Here is an 11,912-nt window from a genome sequence, read left to right as displayed (position 1 = left end):
TTGTCGAATGGCCAGCGGCGCTGCGCTCCCCCTATTTTACTCCTCCGTACATGATTGACGTGTCGGCTGGCCAATCACAGAGCGACTTGGCTATAGCCAGCGCCAGCCAATCGTAATGCGACAAAATACTTTCAATTTGACTACATAATTGTATGAAATTGTCCGAACAAATTCAACAATTTAATCGCTTTAAAGCTGATTTGTAAACACTGGATCACATTTAAAAACAGTGAGTTGCAATTGGTCGGCGTTTGATTATATTGCCCTCTACAGGATAAAAGAGGTAAACAACCGTCACAACCGCACTAAAAGAACACCTCCAGGCAACTGCAACCCTAAACTAACACCTTCCACATCCCACCTCCCCGGATTGTAAATAATCAAATGTAAATAATCAAATGTATATGTGTACAGCTCTGGTAATGGGTACATTCGCATCCACCTGCACAAATGTACTTCAAAATGTAACAATCAAAATAAATATGACTTTTTTGTTTGTTTACTAGGGCATGCATATATAATATGCATTAGTTTGACCATTTAAAATCAACGATAATAAAAAGGAGATGCTTGGAAATAGCATGAAAATGCCCCAAAAACTTGGAAAAACGGGATTCATAGCATTACTTTTTGGTGTAACCATCATGAGCGTTCTGTTCAGGTATATTTCTTTTATATTTTGATAAATCATCATATTTATGTATTACTAAATTTAAATAGGTATTGATCAATCTTTAAGCTGTGTGTATTTGATTTCAGTTTGCTTTTGACATCTTATTTAGAATTGTAGTTGAAACTTTTACAACATTGTGTTGCGCTCATGATGGCGTAACCAAACTAGATTTCATTTAACGATCTTATTTTGAATATTTATTCCCTTTTTTACATTTAGTATATTTAAATATTCATTTATAAACATTGAATACATTTCAAATATTAATAAAATGCAATTGCCTTCATCTTATAGGGTAATGTTTACTTACTTTGACTTGTAATATCTCTAATTCTGGTGGTGTTTTATGCTTTTTTCTTTTTGGAACATGTACTATATATATAGCACAATAAAGTCCCATATAAAATTATGTTTCTAGCAATACTTTAATTTTGCCTTTGAAAGTAACACTCCAATGTCCATTAGTGGAGCTGTACACCTAAAGAAACACTCCAATGTCCATTAGTGGAGCTGTACACATATGCTTGTTCTTTTGCTGTCTGATCTCTCTATGTCCACTACTTGCTGTACATATCCTACCAAGTCAGACCTACACTGTTTCAATGTCCATTTCTCTGATGATGCAATTGTTGATGACCGAAGTGCTGACATCAACCAAACCACCCCCCCCCCCCCAACCCACACCCCGGATTGTAAATAATTCAATGTATATACTCTAAAGATTAACTTGTGTGATGACTGCATTACGATGATAGTATATATTTGTACCATGAATTGATTTAAGTGGACCCCGACTTAAATAAGTTGAAAAACTTATTCGGGTGTTACCATTTAGTGGTCAATTGTACGGAATATGTACTGTACTGCGCAATCTACTAATAAAAGTCCCAATCAATCAATCAAAAAACAAAAACAAAGAAAAACACTCAAAAGCAGTAACTTTAAACAGAACGTTTATTAATTCAGTCATCCCAATAACTTAACTTCTGAGGTGGGTTTTAAACACTCATCAGTGATGTTTAAATGATAATTTTGGGGGGTTTAACTGCAGTACCAAGTAAAATACATGTTTCTAACACTAAGAGGTGTATTTTCCCTCTTGAAGTTGTACAAGTACATTCGACTTGCCTAGACTGAAAGTTAAAGGTTGGTCTTTTGCTATACCAATGTATCTCAACAGGCACATATGTCTGGTAAAACATTGTGACACGCCTTATAAACAGACTTCACATGTTGCAATTTTTTTTTTTATAGGTAAAAACTTTGCTTTTGTAGCTTTGCAAATGTAAAAAAAAAAAAATGCATTGCAGTTCAACTTTATCAAAATAAATAGAATTTAAAAAACACTACATGGAAACCTCCTTACCATACTTGTTTAAATACCAGTGGTCTATGGGAGACAAAAATAACTTATTTAGTTGTTGTTGTTTTTTCCTATAAAACAGCTGCATTGTTGGTGTTGCTAATGTTACCACAACCTACCATTGTTTATTTCAGGTGAAAATGGCTGGCAACTCTGAAACAGAGGGAATGACATCAATATAACACGATTGGGAATTTTACACACAAAAAGAAAAACCGAAAGGACGCCACTAAAGAAGGACCAGAAACAAATATTGAAGGGGATCGCTTTACACCACTTGCGTTCAGTAGTACTGTAGTAGATATTAAAAAGAACAATCTTTGTTTTATACCCCTTACAAACGTGTTTCAAATCTCTATAGAAGACTTATTTGCACAGAGTCTCTTGGAACAGCAGTGTCGTACAATATAATTTACGTTTCAACGTTTCGTATGATCCAAATGTCTACCTGCTGTTCTTAAGTCACTCGATGCAAACAAGCCACATTGACGAGAACCAGCATTACGATCCCACGCGCGTGGTCGTGGTCTTCTTGTCGGAGAAGAAACTCCTCAGCAGGAGCACCTGGCTAATGCTGACCACGAGGAGGACGATGGCCTCGCCGATAGACCAGAAGGCGACGCGCGTGTTCAGGTCCTCTGCCCGGCTGCGTCCCTGCGCCTCCCGTAGGCGGAAGTGCGTCTGATAGTCGATGACGGACTTGAGGGCCTCGTGGATGGACACGCAGGCCGACTCCAGCTAGGATTTTTGTGAAAAGAAGAATTGGCGATCAACACAGGTCATTCAAGATGCAATCGATTCATTTCAATCGTTGAATTTGTTCCAAGATCAAGCTGTTGCTTCCAAAAATCCTGTATTAGAGGGCAATCATTTTCAAATGCTATCCAAGCAATATAACTGATATTTTTACTAGGAGTGCGTGATATAAGCTCCACGTAACTGCTTTTGTGTACGCTCTAGGGCATGGGTGTCAAACTCTGGCCCGCGGGCCAAAATTGGCCCTTGAGGCGATATCAAATTAACACTAGAGCTGGCCCGCCGATTATATACAGTGGTGGTGCCGCGGTAACACCGCATATTCTCACACTTGCCAAGCCTCCCGGGAAGACTCCCAAATTTCAGTGCCCCTCCCGAAAATCGTCACGTCCGCTTTGCATCCAGTCCAACGAGTGCTGGCCCAGTCACATAATAATATGTGCGGCTTCTGCACGCACACACAAGTGAATGCAACGCATACTTAATCAACAGCGATACAGGTTACACTGAGGGTGGCCGTATAAACAACTTTAACACTGTTAGAAATATACGCCACACTGTGAACCCACACCAAACAAGAATGACAAACACATTTCGGGAGAACATCCGCACCGTAATCAATCAATCAATCAATCAATCAATGTTTATTTATATAGCCCTAAATCACAAGTGTCTCAAAGGGCTGTACAAGCCACAACGACATCCTCGGTACAGAGCCCACATACGGGCAAGGAAAACTCACCCCAGTGGGACGTCAATGTGAATGACTATGAAAAACCTTGGAGAGGACCGCATATGTGGGTAACCCCCCCCCCCCCCCCCCCCCTCTAGGGGAGACCGAAAGCAATGGATGTCGAGTGGGTCTGACATAATATTGTGAAAGTCCAACACATCAGCGAAAGTCCAGTCCATAGTGGGGCCAGCAGGAACCATCCCGAGCGGAGACGGGTCAGCAGCGTAGAGATGTCCCCATCCGATGCACAGGCTAGCGGTCCACCCCGGGTTGGGAGGTAGCATCTCTAACTTTTACCGGGAGGGCATTCCATAGTATTGGAGCCCGAATACAAAACGCTCTATAGCCCGCAGACTTTACACAACATAAACACAACAGAACAAATACCCAGAACCCTTTGCAGCACTAACTCTTCTGGGACGCTACAAGGTGTGTGTGTGTGTGGGGGGGCGGGTTTGATGGTAGCGGGGGGTGTATTTTGTAGCGTCCCGGAAGAGTTAGTGCTGCAAAGGGTTCTGGGTATTTGTTCTGTTGTGTTTGTGTTGTGTTACGGTGCGGATGTTCTCCCGAAATGTGTTTGTCATTCTTGTTTGGTGTGGATTCACAGTGTGGCGTATATTTGTAACAGTGTTAAAGTTATTTATACGGCCACCTTCAGTGTAACCTGTATCGCTGTCAATCAAGTATGTGTTGCATTCACGTGTGTGTGCGCACAGAAGCCGCACATATCTTGTGACTGGGCCGGCACGTTGTTAGAATGGATGAAAAGCGGACGTGACGACAGCTCGTAGAGGACGTTAAAGGCAGTGCCTTTAAGGCACGCCCCCAAGACTGTGGTCCGGGTGGACTACGAGATATAATGACTGATGAACACCTTCGTTCAATAATGAAGGTTGCCTCAGCTCAAAGCCTGAGCCCCGACATTAATGAACTAGCATCCAAGAAAAGATGCCAGGTGTCTGGCTTGGGCACATCAGATTAGATCAGTGTGTTGCAAACTGAGCAGTTTAAAGTCCTGAATGGTTGGTTTATTCATTATTTTATTTTCAAATTTATTAGCCTGTGGAAAAAGTTAATGTTGATATTTACCTCAGAAGGCTGCAAATAGAAAAGAGGCATTCAATTTTTATTTAAATTGTATTTGGTATGCCATTGATATTTTTTTATTATTATTATTATTATTTGAAACTCGATTTTGCATGTCACTATAAAGTTATATAAGCCTTGCTTGTTCAATATTCAATGCAAAACTTGTTTGGGTCCCTATTAAAAAGGTTAATTTGTTCAACCTTGGCCCGCGGCTTTGTTCAGTTTTAAATTTTGGCCCACTCTGTATTTGAGTTTGACACCCCTGCTCTACGGGGATGAGCGTGCTAGGCGAGAGAGAGAGACGGTTTCTCGATTCTTCATTATTTCTTGCATGTATGGAGGAATTGAAAAATAATATTTGAAGTCTTTGAGTAGAGTATGGCTTTATAAGTCCAGTAAGACAGTGGGGGAATGATTTTATAGGCATATTAGAGTCAAAATGTTTCACTATGTAAAATATAAAAATCAGGGCTGTCAAACGATTGAAATATTTAATTGCGATTAGTCACATTTTGTCCATAGTTAAGTTGTTTTATCTTTAATAGGCGCACCTTATTAAAATGTACACCCAACATGGCAATTCGTTTGAGTCATGCAAATTTTTAGAAAATGAATCATTAACAAACGCTCGCACGTGCCAACTCGACTGTGGGCGTGATTACCAGGAAGCGTTTTGAAAACAACAAACTACTTACTGGCGCAGAACATGGTTTGCTTTATTGTGGGGCAAAAAAAGCAAGCCAAAATAAGTAAACCACACCTTCAAGAACAAGCCCAAATTAGCGCAACCTGCTAACTTTGCAAGCGACTATTGAAAATAAGTTGAATACACTACGCTATGGACTGCAAATCACACAAGACGCACGCTATTTGCCCGATTTAAAAAAATTTAGTTGTTAAAGGAAACTTTGGATAACTAGTTATGTTAAATTTGACAGCTGTCTCAGGAATTTGAAGCAAGCCGTAAACAATAAAAAACACTTAGCGACTAGTAGTTAGCATGAAACCTAAACAATATACATGGCTATTCATATTACAGAAACAGCGCAAGAAAAAAACCCAACTTTTTTGTAACTAGCGTTAGAAATGGAGTTAAATAAATTTGAAACATTTTACTTGAAAATTACATTAAATATCACAGTCAAAATAAAGTACACTAAAGGTCAATAGTCTTTACTGTATGTCAGACGAGAGTGGTAGTATAAAAAGAAAATTCCACTACGTTGATCATAGATAGTAAAAAAAAAAAAGTAGTTTGCTCGAAGCGCTTGTAAAAAACACTGCATTTTTAGTGTGTAAAAACTGTATCTTTTGCACTTCTTATGAAACCAAAAAACACTTACATGGGTGAGGGCTGTGACCCTGTTCTCATTGGGGAAGAGCGGCGGGTCGTCGCCGACCTGGAAGTCAAAGTAGACTGTCTTGTGGGTGAAAGTGGAAAACTCGTTGCTGAAGCAGAACTTGTAGGTGCCGTCCTTGGCTGCCGTGAAGGTGAAGCTGTCGTATTGTTTCTTCATCTCCTTGTAGAGTGTTGTGCCGTCTGGGTCCTCCAAGCGGCAGTCCACATCGTAATGGCCACCTGTCACCACCTGGGAGGATTATTGGATAGGAAGTCATTTCATTGGGCCTTCCTTCTACTCGGCCTGTGCTCACACTGAGCATTCCAGCATTTGCTTATCCCCTCACTTTTAAACTGCAATCTACCCTGATTTAGTGGATTATTTCCAGTTTTGTGATTACTTATATTAAGTGGTAGCTGTCATCAATTACAAGAGGAGTGATTGCAATAATCTAATCATAACACGTCTTCTATATAAAAAGGTACACAAATACAGTCTCACATTAGAGAGCGTTCTGTGGGTCTTGAGTTTGAGCATTTGAATTTTTTCAGGGCCAGAACCAATTAACAACGATAAATGAGGGTTTATTGTATTACTCTTGGCGACGAGAAGGAGATTTGTCTATGGAAGTGTGTGCAAAAAAGATAACCAACAAAAATGCAGTTACGTTTAGAATTAGATTATAAGAAATAATGTGTTACCAATATTTTACAAGTTGTGATTTGTATTTATTATTAATAATTATCAGGTAGGAACAATAAACTTAATGTACAACTACAGTTCAGTTCAACCCAATATGTTAGTCAATGTGTTTATATTCCAGATAATGTCCAAAGTTTATATGAAAAGGTAAAACAAATTGATTGGTAGGTCCAAGGGGGAAGAAAAGTGTTGTATAGCTCCTACCGCAGTGAGGCCAATTCAAAACTACTATGCTGCTTCAACATTAATTGAAAAAGCAAACAAAATGTAATTAAAAATTAAAAAAATATTTATACACTATATATTTGGGGAAAGGGTTCGACAACAATATAATTTTAAATTGTACAGTAATTTTAGAAATACGGCTGTACATCTGTTACAATTACAGTGTTCGAAGCAATGCTAAACTAGTTGCTACCTCTCTGGGCTTTGAATGGCTGACTTCTCTATTGAAGTGGGTGACTTCACTATTGAAGTGGGTGGCTTCACTATTGAAGTGGGTGGCTTCACTGTTGAAGTGGGTGACTTCACTGTTGAAGTGGGTGACTTCACTGTTGAAGTGGGTGACTTCACTGTTGAAGTGGGTGACTTCACTATTGAAGATCTGGGGCCGTACTTATCAAGCTTCTTAGAGTGCCATTTTACACTTAAGTCCTGAGAATTTGCGAGATTTAGTCCTACTCTCAAACTTAAGAATAAAAGCTTTTTATCAACGTTCTTAAGTCTAAGAATCACTCCTACTCTCCACGATATTTAAGAGACCTTCAGAGGTGTCTTAAGTAGTTAGGAGTTGCCAGCAGGGGATGGCACTGAGGCGAGAGAGACGTGCGCGAACGTTCAGGGAACGGAACAATGTTTTGTTTTTTTGATGACGAGCAGCTGATCAAATGGTATCGTTTAGACAGAGCGGATATTATTTTTGTCACAGATTTAATACTTTTCGATTCCTTGTTGATTTCTGCATGTGTCTACAGTGGGCTAGTATATATAGAGCCACCCACACCAGTTTCAAATTAGTTGCCTAATTAATGAATTGGAAAGAAAATGTTATGACAGTAGCGTATGTGTGTGGCCGTGAGGTGAGTGACGTCAGTGAGTGTGTGGGCGATAGAAGAGAGGGAGCGGTAGCGTGAGTGCCGGCGGGGACTAGTTTGTTTTGTATTATTTTGTAGTTTATTGTCAAAATATACACTCCCATTGTCCACTTAAATATTTCCAAGATATTTCTTTATTCTTAGACAACGGATTCCCTTCCGTGATTGGTCATTTCTATGGACACAGAAATGACGTCACCTAAAATTCCGTTTACGGCACATAGTAATGTCGTAATTCAGCTCTGAGTGTGACACTTAAGATTCAGTCCAACACTTCGCTGAAAGTGTGAGTAAGACGCTTGATAACTAACTTTTAAGTGCAGCTTTCAGCGAATAATTTATTTACTCTTAAGTCAACTCTAAGCAGACTTCTTAGGAGTAATTCTAAGAAGCTTGATAAGTACGGCCCCTGGTCACCTACCGAGGCTCCATCCTAGAGGCTAACCTTTCCTGTGATAAAATGGTAACCAAAGTAATCAAAAAGGTCAACCAACGAGCCAGATTTCTGTACAAAATCTCCACTCTGGCCAACAAAAACACCATGAGGACCCAAGCGGGAACTCTCATCCAGCCCTTTTTCGATTATGCATGCATGTCCTTGTACCTCAAAAACCCTTAAATAAAGACTACCGGTACAAACATCCCAAAACAAGTTAGTCAGGCTAATTTTCGACCTCCACCCCAGATCCTACCTCACTCCTGACCACTTCTGCAAAGTGGCCTGGCTCAGGATGGAGGACAGAGTTAAACAACTTGCACTGAACCTTGTATACAAATTTTGCTACAAACCCCTGATACCGATGTACATGTCAAACTACTTCCTGAATATAAATGACCGCCATAACTACAACAGTAAGGGGAGCTCCACAAACCACATCAAACCCAGATTCCGATCTAACAAGGTTCTTAACTCATTTTCTCTTTATGCCACTTCAATATGGAATGCACTCCAATCCATCCATTCATTTTCTACCGCTTGTCCCGGAAAGCGGGATACACCCTGGACAAGTCGCCACCTCATCGCAGGGCCAACACAGACGGACAACATTCACACTCACATTCACACACTAGGGCCAATTTAGTGTTGCCAATCAACCTATCCCCAGGTGCATGTCTTTGGAGGTTGGAGGAAGCCGGAGTACCCAGAGGGAACCCATGCAGTCACGGTCAGAACATGCTAACTCCACACAGAAAGATCCTGAGCCCAGGATCGAACCCAGGACCTTCGTATTGTGAGGCTCACGTACTGACCCCTGTTTCACATTCTACCCCTGGATTGTATATAATTGTAAATACTTTTTCTCATGCTCTCTGAGCTTCTACCGTTCACTGCTTGGTGTAAATATCCTACAATGTTGTGACCTGCATTCCTACATCATTATGATGCCTATTAGTGACTGTGTGGATGATTAACTTGTTTGTATTGTGCTGATAGTATATATTTGTACCATGAATGGATTATCGTGGACCCCAATTTAAACAAGTTGGTGGTAGCGGGGGGTGTATATTGTAGCGCCCCGAAAGAGTTCGTGCTGCAAGGGATTCTGGGTATTTGTTCTGTTGTGTTTATGTTGTGTTACGGTGCGGATGTTCTCCCGAAATGTGTTTGTCATTCTTGTTTGGTGTGGGTTCACAGCGTGGCGCATATTTGCAAAAGTGTTAAAGTTGTTTATACGGCCACCCTCAGTGTGACCCGTATGGCTGTTGATCACGTATGACTTGCATTCACGTGTGTGTGTAAGCCGCATATATCATGTGACTGGGCCGGCACGCTGTTTGTATGGAGGAAAAGCGTACGCCAAAGGCAGTGCCTTTACGGAACGCCCCCGATATTGTTGTCCGGGTGGAAATCGGGAGAATGGTTGCCCTGGGACATTTTTGGGAGGGGCACTGAAATTCGGGAGACTCCCGGGAAAATTGGGAGGGTAGGCAAGTATGGGTGAGAGAGGATGCTAAAGGCAGTGCCTTTAAGGCACGCCCCCAATGTTGTTGTCCGGGTGGAAATCGGGAGAAATTCGGGAGAATGGTTACCCTGGGAGATTTTCGGGAGGGGCACTGAAATTCGGGAGGGTTGGTAAATATGCACCTAGTGCAGTGGTTCTTAACCTGGGTTCGATCGAACCCTAGGGGTTCGGTAAGTCGGCCTCAGGGGTTCGCGGAGCCTCCGCAACCCCAAAGGGAATAAGCGGTAGAAAATGGATGGTTGGATGGATTAACTTTATTTTTAAGTTATCGTGCTGTGATTTTACCAGTCCGACCCACTTGGGAGTAGATTTTTCTCCATCTAAAATGAGTTTGACACCCCTGCTGTGTACTCTTCTCTCATTATATCTTACAAAGAACGCAGATAAAGCTGATTTGCATAAAGAGAAGCCAACACACCTGGAATTCCAAGGTGCACTTGGTGCCAGTGGTGATGTCCTCGTAGAAACATTGCTTGGCGTTGTCAGGCAGCTCGAAGGTGAGCTCGGAGCCCAGAGCCCAGCCACACAGGAGCTGGGCCCACAGCACCTGCAACATCACCCGTAGGGAGGCGTACATTTTTTCTTTCCAAGCCAAACACCCCCAGAACTTCACGTCGAAAGACAAGCGACCTGCAAGTGAGAGAGCGGACACGTTAGACGACATTTTGACGAGGGAAATGAGGCAAAGAGAAGCTGGACATTGTTAAGAGCGACAAAGTAGCTAGCATAATGCTAACGGACAAGATATCTGGCCGTTGTGTGGCAGAAACAGGAAACCGCTTGGACTCGAGGACTCTACGTTTATACCGCCAGTATTAACATGTTCACATATTTAAAATAAAATAACTTTGACTTGGTTTATTAACACTTCTTTTCTACCCGCACTTTTTCCTCTCACCTCAAATGCTGTTCTCACCCGGATGCGAAGGTATTACAGGCGGAACACGGCATTGGTTGTCACTTGTACAAAGCCCGCCCCCTTCCTCTCTTCTATTGGTTTAAAACATAAAAAGGGAGGAGCTTTGGATGATCACGTGGTCTGATGTTAAAAAAGAGAAAAGAATTGACTTCCCACTTCGACGTGGCTGGAGCAATGTATTTTTTTTAACATGTAATAATAATTAGGGATGTCCGATAGTGGCTTTTTTGCCGATATTCCGATATTGTCCAACTCTTAATTACCGATACCGATATTAACCAATACCGATATATACAGTCGTGGAATTAACACATTATTATGCCTAATTTGGACAACCAGGTATGGGGAAGATAAGGTCCTTTTTTTAAAAAAATTATAAAATAAGATAAATAAATTAAAAACATTTTCTTGAATAAAAAAGAAAGTAAAACAATATACAAACAGTTACATAGAAACTGGTAGTTAAAGAAAATGAGTAAAATTAACTGTTAAAGGTTAGTACTATTAGTGGATCAGCAGCACGCACAATCATGTGTGCTTACGGACTGTATGTATTCCTTGCAGACTATATTGTTCTATATTGATATACGGTATATTGTAGGAACCAGAATATTAATAACAGAAAGAAAGAACCCTTTTGTGTGAATGAGTGTGAATGAGTGTTAATGGGGGAGGGATATTTTTTGGGTTGGTGCACTAATTGTAAGTGTAGCTTGTGTTTTTTATGTTGATTTAATCAAAACAAAACAAAAAACAATACCGATAATTAAAAAAAACAATACCAATAATTTCCGATATTGCATTTTAAAGCATGTATCGACATCTCTAATAATAATCAAAAAAAATACGTGTGTTCTAAGAGCAGTTATAAATTGACCTCACTTTGTTGACTAACTTTACCTAGTTTGTGTTCATTATAGAAACATACATTATATTTTTTATGGCAAAAACTATGTGGTTTTCTGCACAATAACATTGAATACCACTTGTCTTGTTCTGGAAAAATGTGTTTTTAGCCATTTTAAAAATGTATGCAAAAGAGTAGGACCTGATAAATATTTTATTTTTGATGTCAAAAAAGAACATCCATCCATCCATTTTTCTACCGCTTATCCCCTTCGGGGTCGCTGGAGCCTATCTCAGCTGCATTCGGGCGGAAGGCGGGGTACACCCAGGACAAGTCACCACCTCGTCGCAGGGCCAACACAGATAGACAGACAACATTCACACTCACATTCACACACTAGGACCAATTTTAGTGTTGCCAATCAACCTATCC

The 11,912-nt window shown here is 40.6% G+C and overlaps 1 protein-coding gene across 2 annotated transcripts; it reads right to left on the bottom strand.

Annotated features, from left to right (window-relative positions):
* Window positions 1–2,289: 2,289 nt before the first annotated feature.
* On the bottom strand, window positions 2,290–10,681 carry tmed7 (transmembrane p24 trafficking protein 7). 2 transcript variants are annotated; one of them, XM_062025887.1, is made up of 4 exons: window positions 10,613–10,681; window positions 10,133–10,344; window positions 5,958–6,203; window positions 2,290–2,774 (listed from the first exon to the last, which is right to left on the bottom strand). In XM_062025887.1, exons 2-4 carry the CDS (start codon window positions 10,289–10,291, stop codon window positions 2,538–2,540), a joined length of 642 nt encoding a protein of 213 aa, XP_061881871.1. In that variant the 5' UTR covers window positions 10,292–10,344; window positions 10,613–10,681; the 3' UTR covers window positions 2,290–2,537. The 2 variants fall into 2 exon arrangements, with proteins under 2 accessions (XP_061881871.1, XP_061881870.1); XM_062025886.1 differs by lacking the exon at window positions 10,613–10,681 and adding an exon at window positions 10,456–10,590.
* Window positions 10,682–11,912: the final 1,231 nt, after the last annotated feature.

Source organism: Entelurus aequoreus, linkage group LG17 (genome assembly GCF_033978785.1).
Source record: "Entelurus aequoreus isolate RoL-2023_Sb linkage group LG17, RoL_Eaeq_v1.1, whole genome shotgun sequence".
In the NCBI taxonomy this organism is placed as follows: domain Eukaryota; kingdom Metazoa; phylum Chordata; class Actinopteri; order Syngnathiformes; family Syngnathidae; genus Entelurus; species Entelurus aequoreus.
This window is presented reverse-complemented; position numbering and strand designations above follow the sequence as displayed.

Coding starts and splice junctions, on each gene's coding strand:
- tmed7 (XM_062025887.1), bottom strand. CDS start 10,291: ATGTACGCCTCCCTACGGGTGATGTTGCAGGTGCTGTGGGCCCAGCTC. Junction 6,204..10,132: donor AGTGCACCTTGGAATTCCAG/GTGTGTTGGCTT, acceptor TAATCCTCCCAG/GTGGTGACAGGTGGCCATTA. Junction 2,775..5,957: donor GGGTCACAGCCCTCACCCAT/GTAAGTGTTTTT, acceptor CAAAAATCCTAG/CTGGAGTCGGCCTGCGTGTC.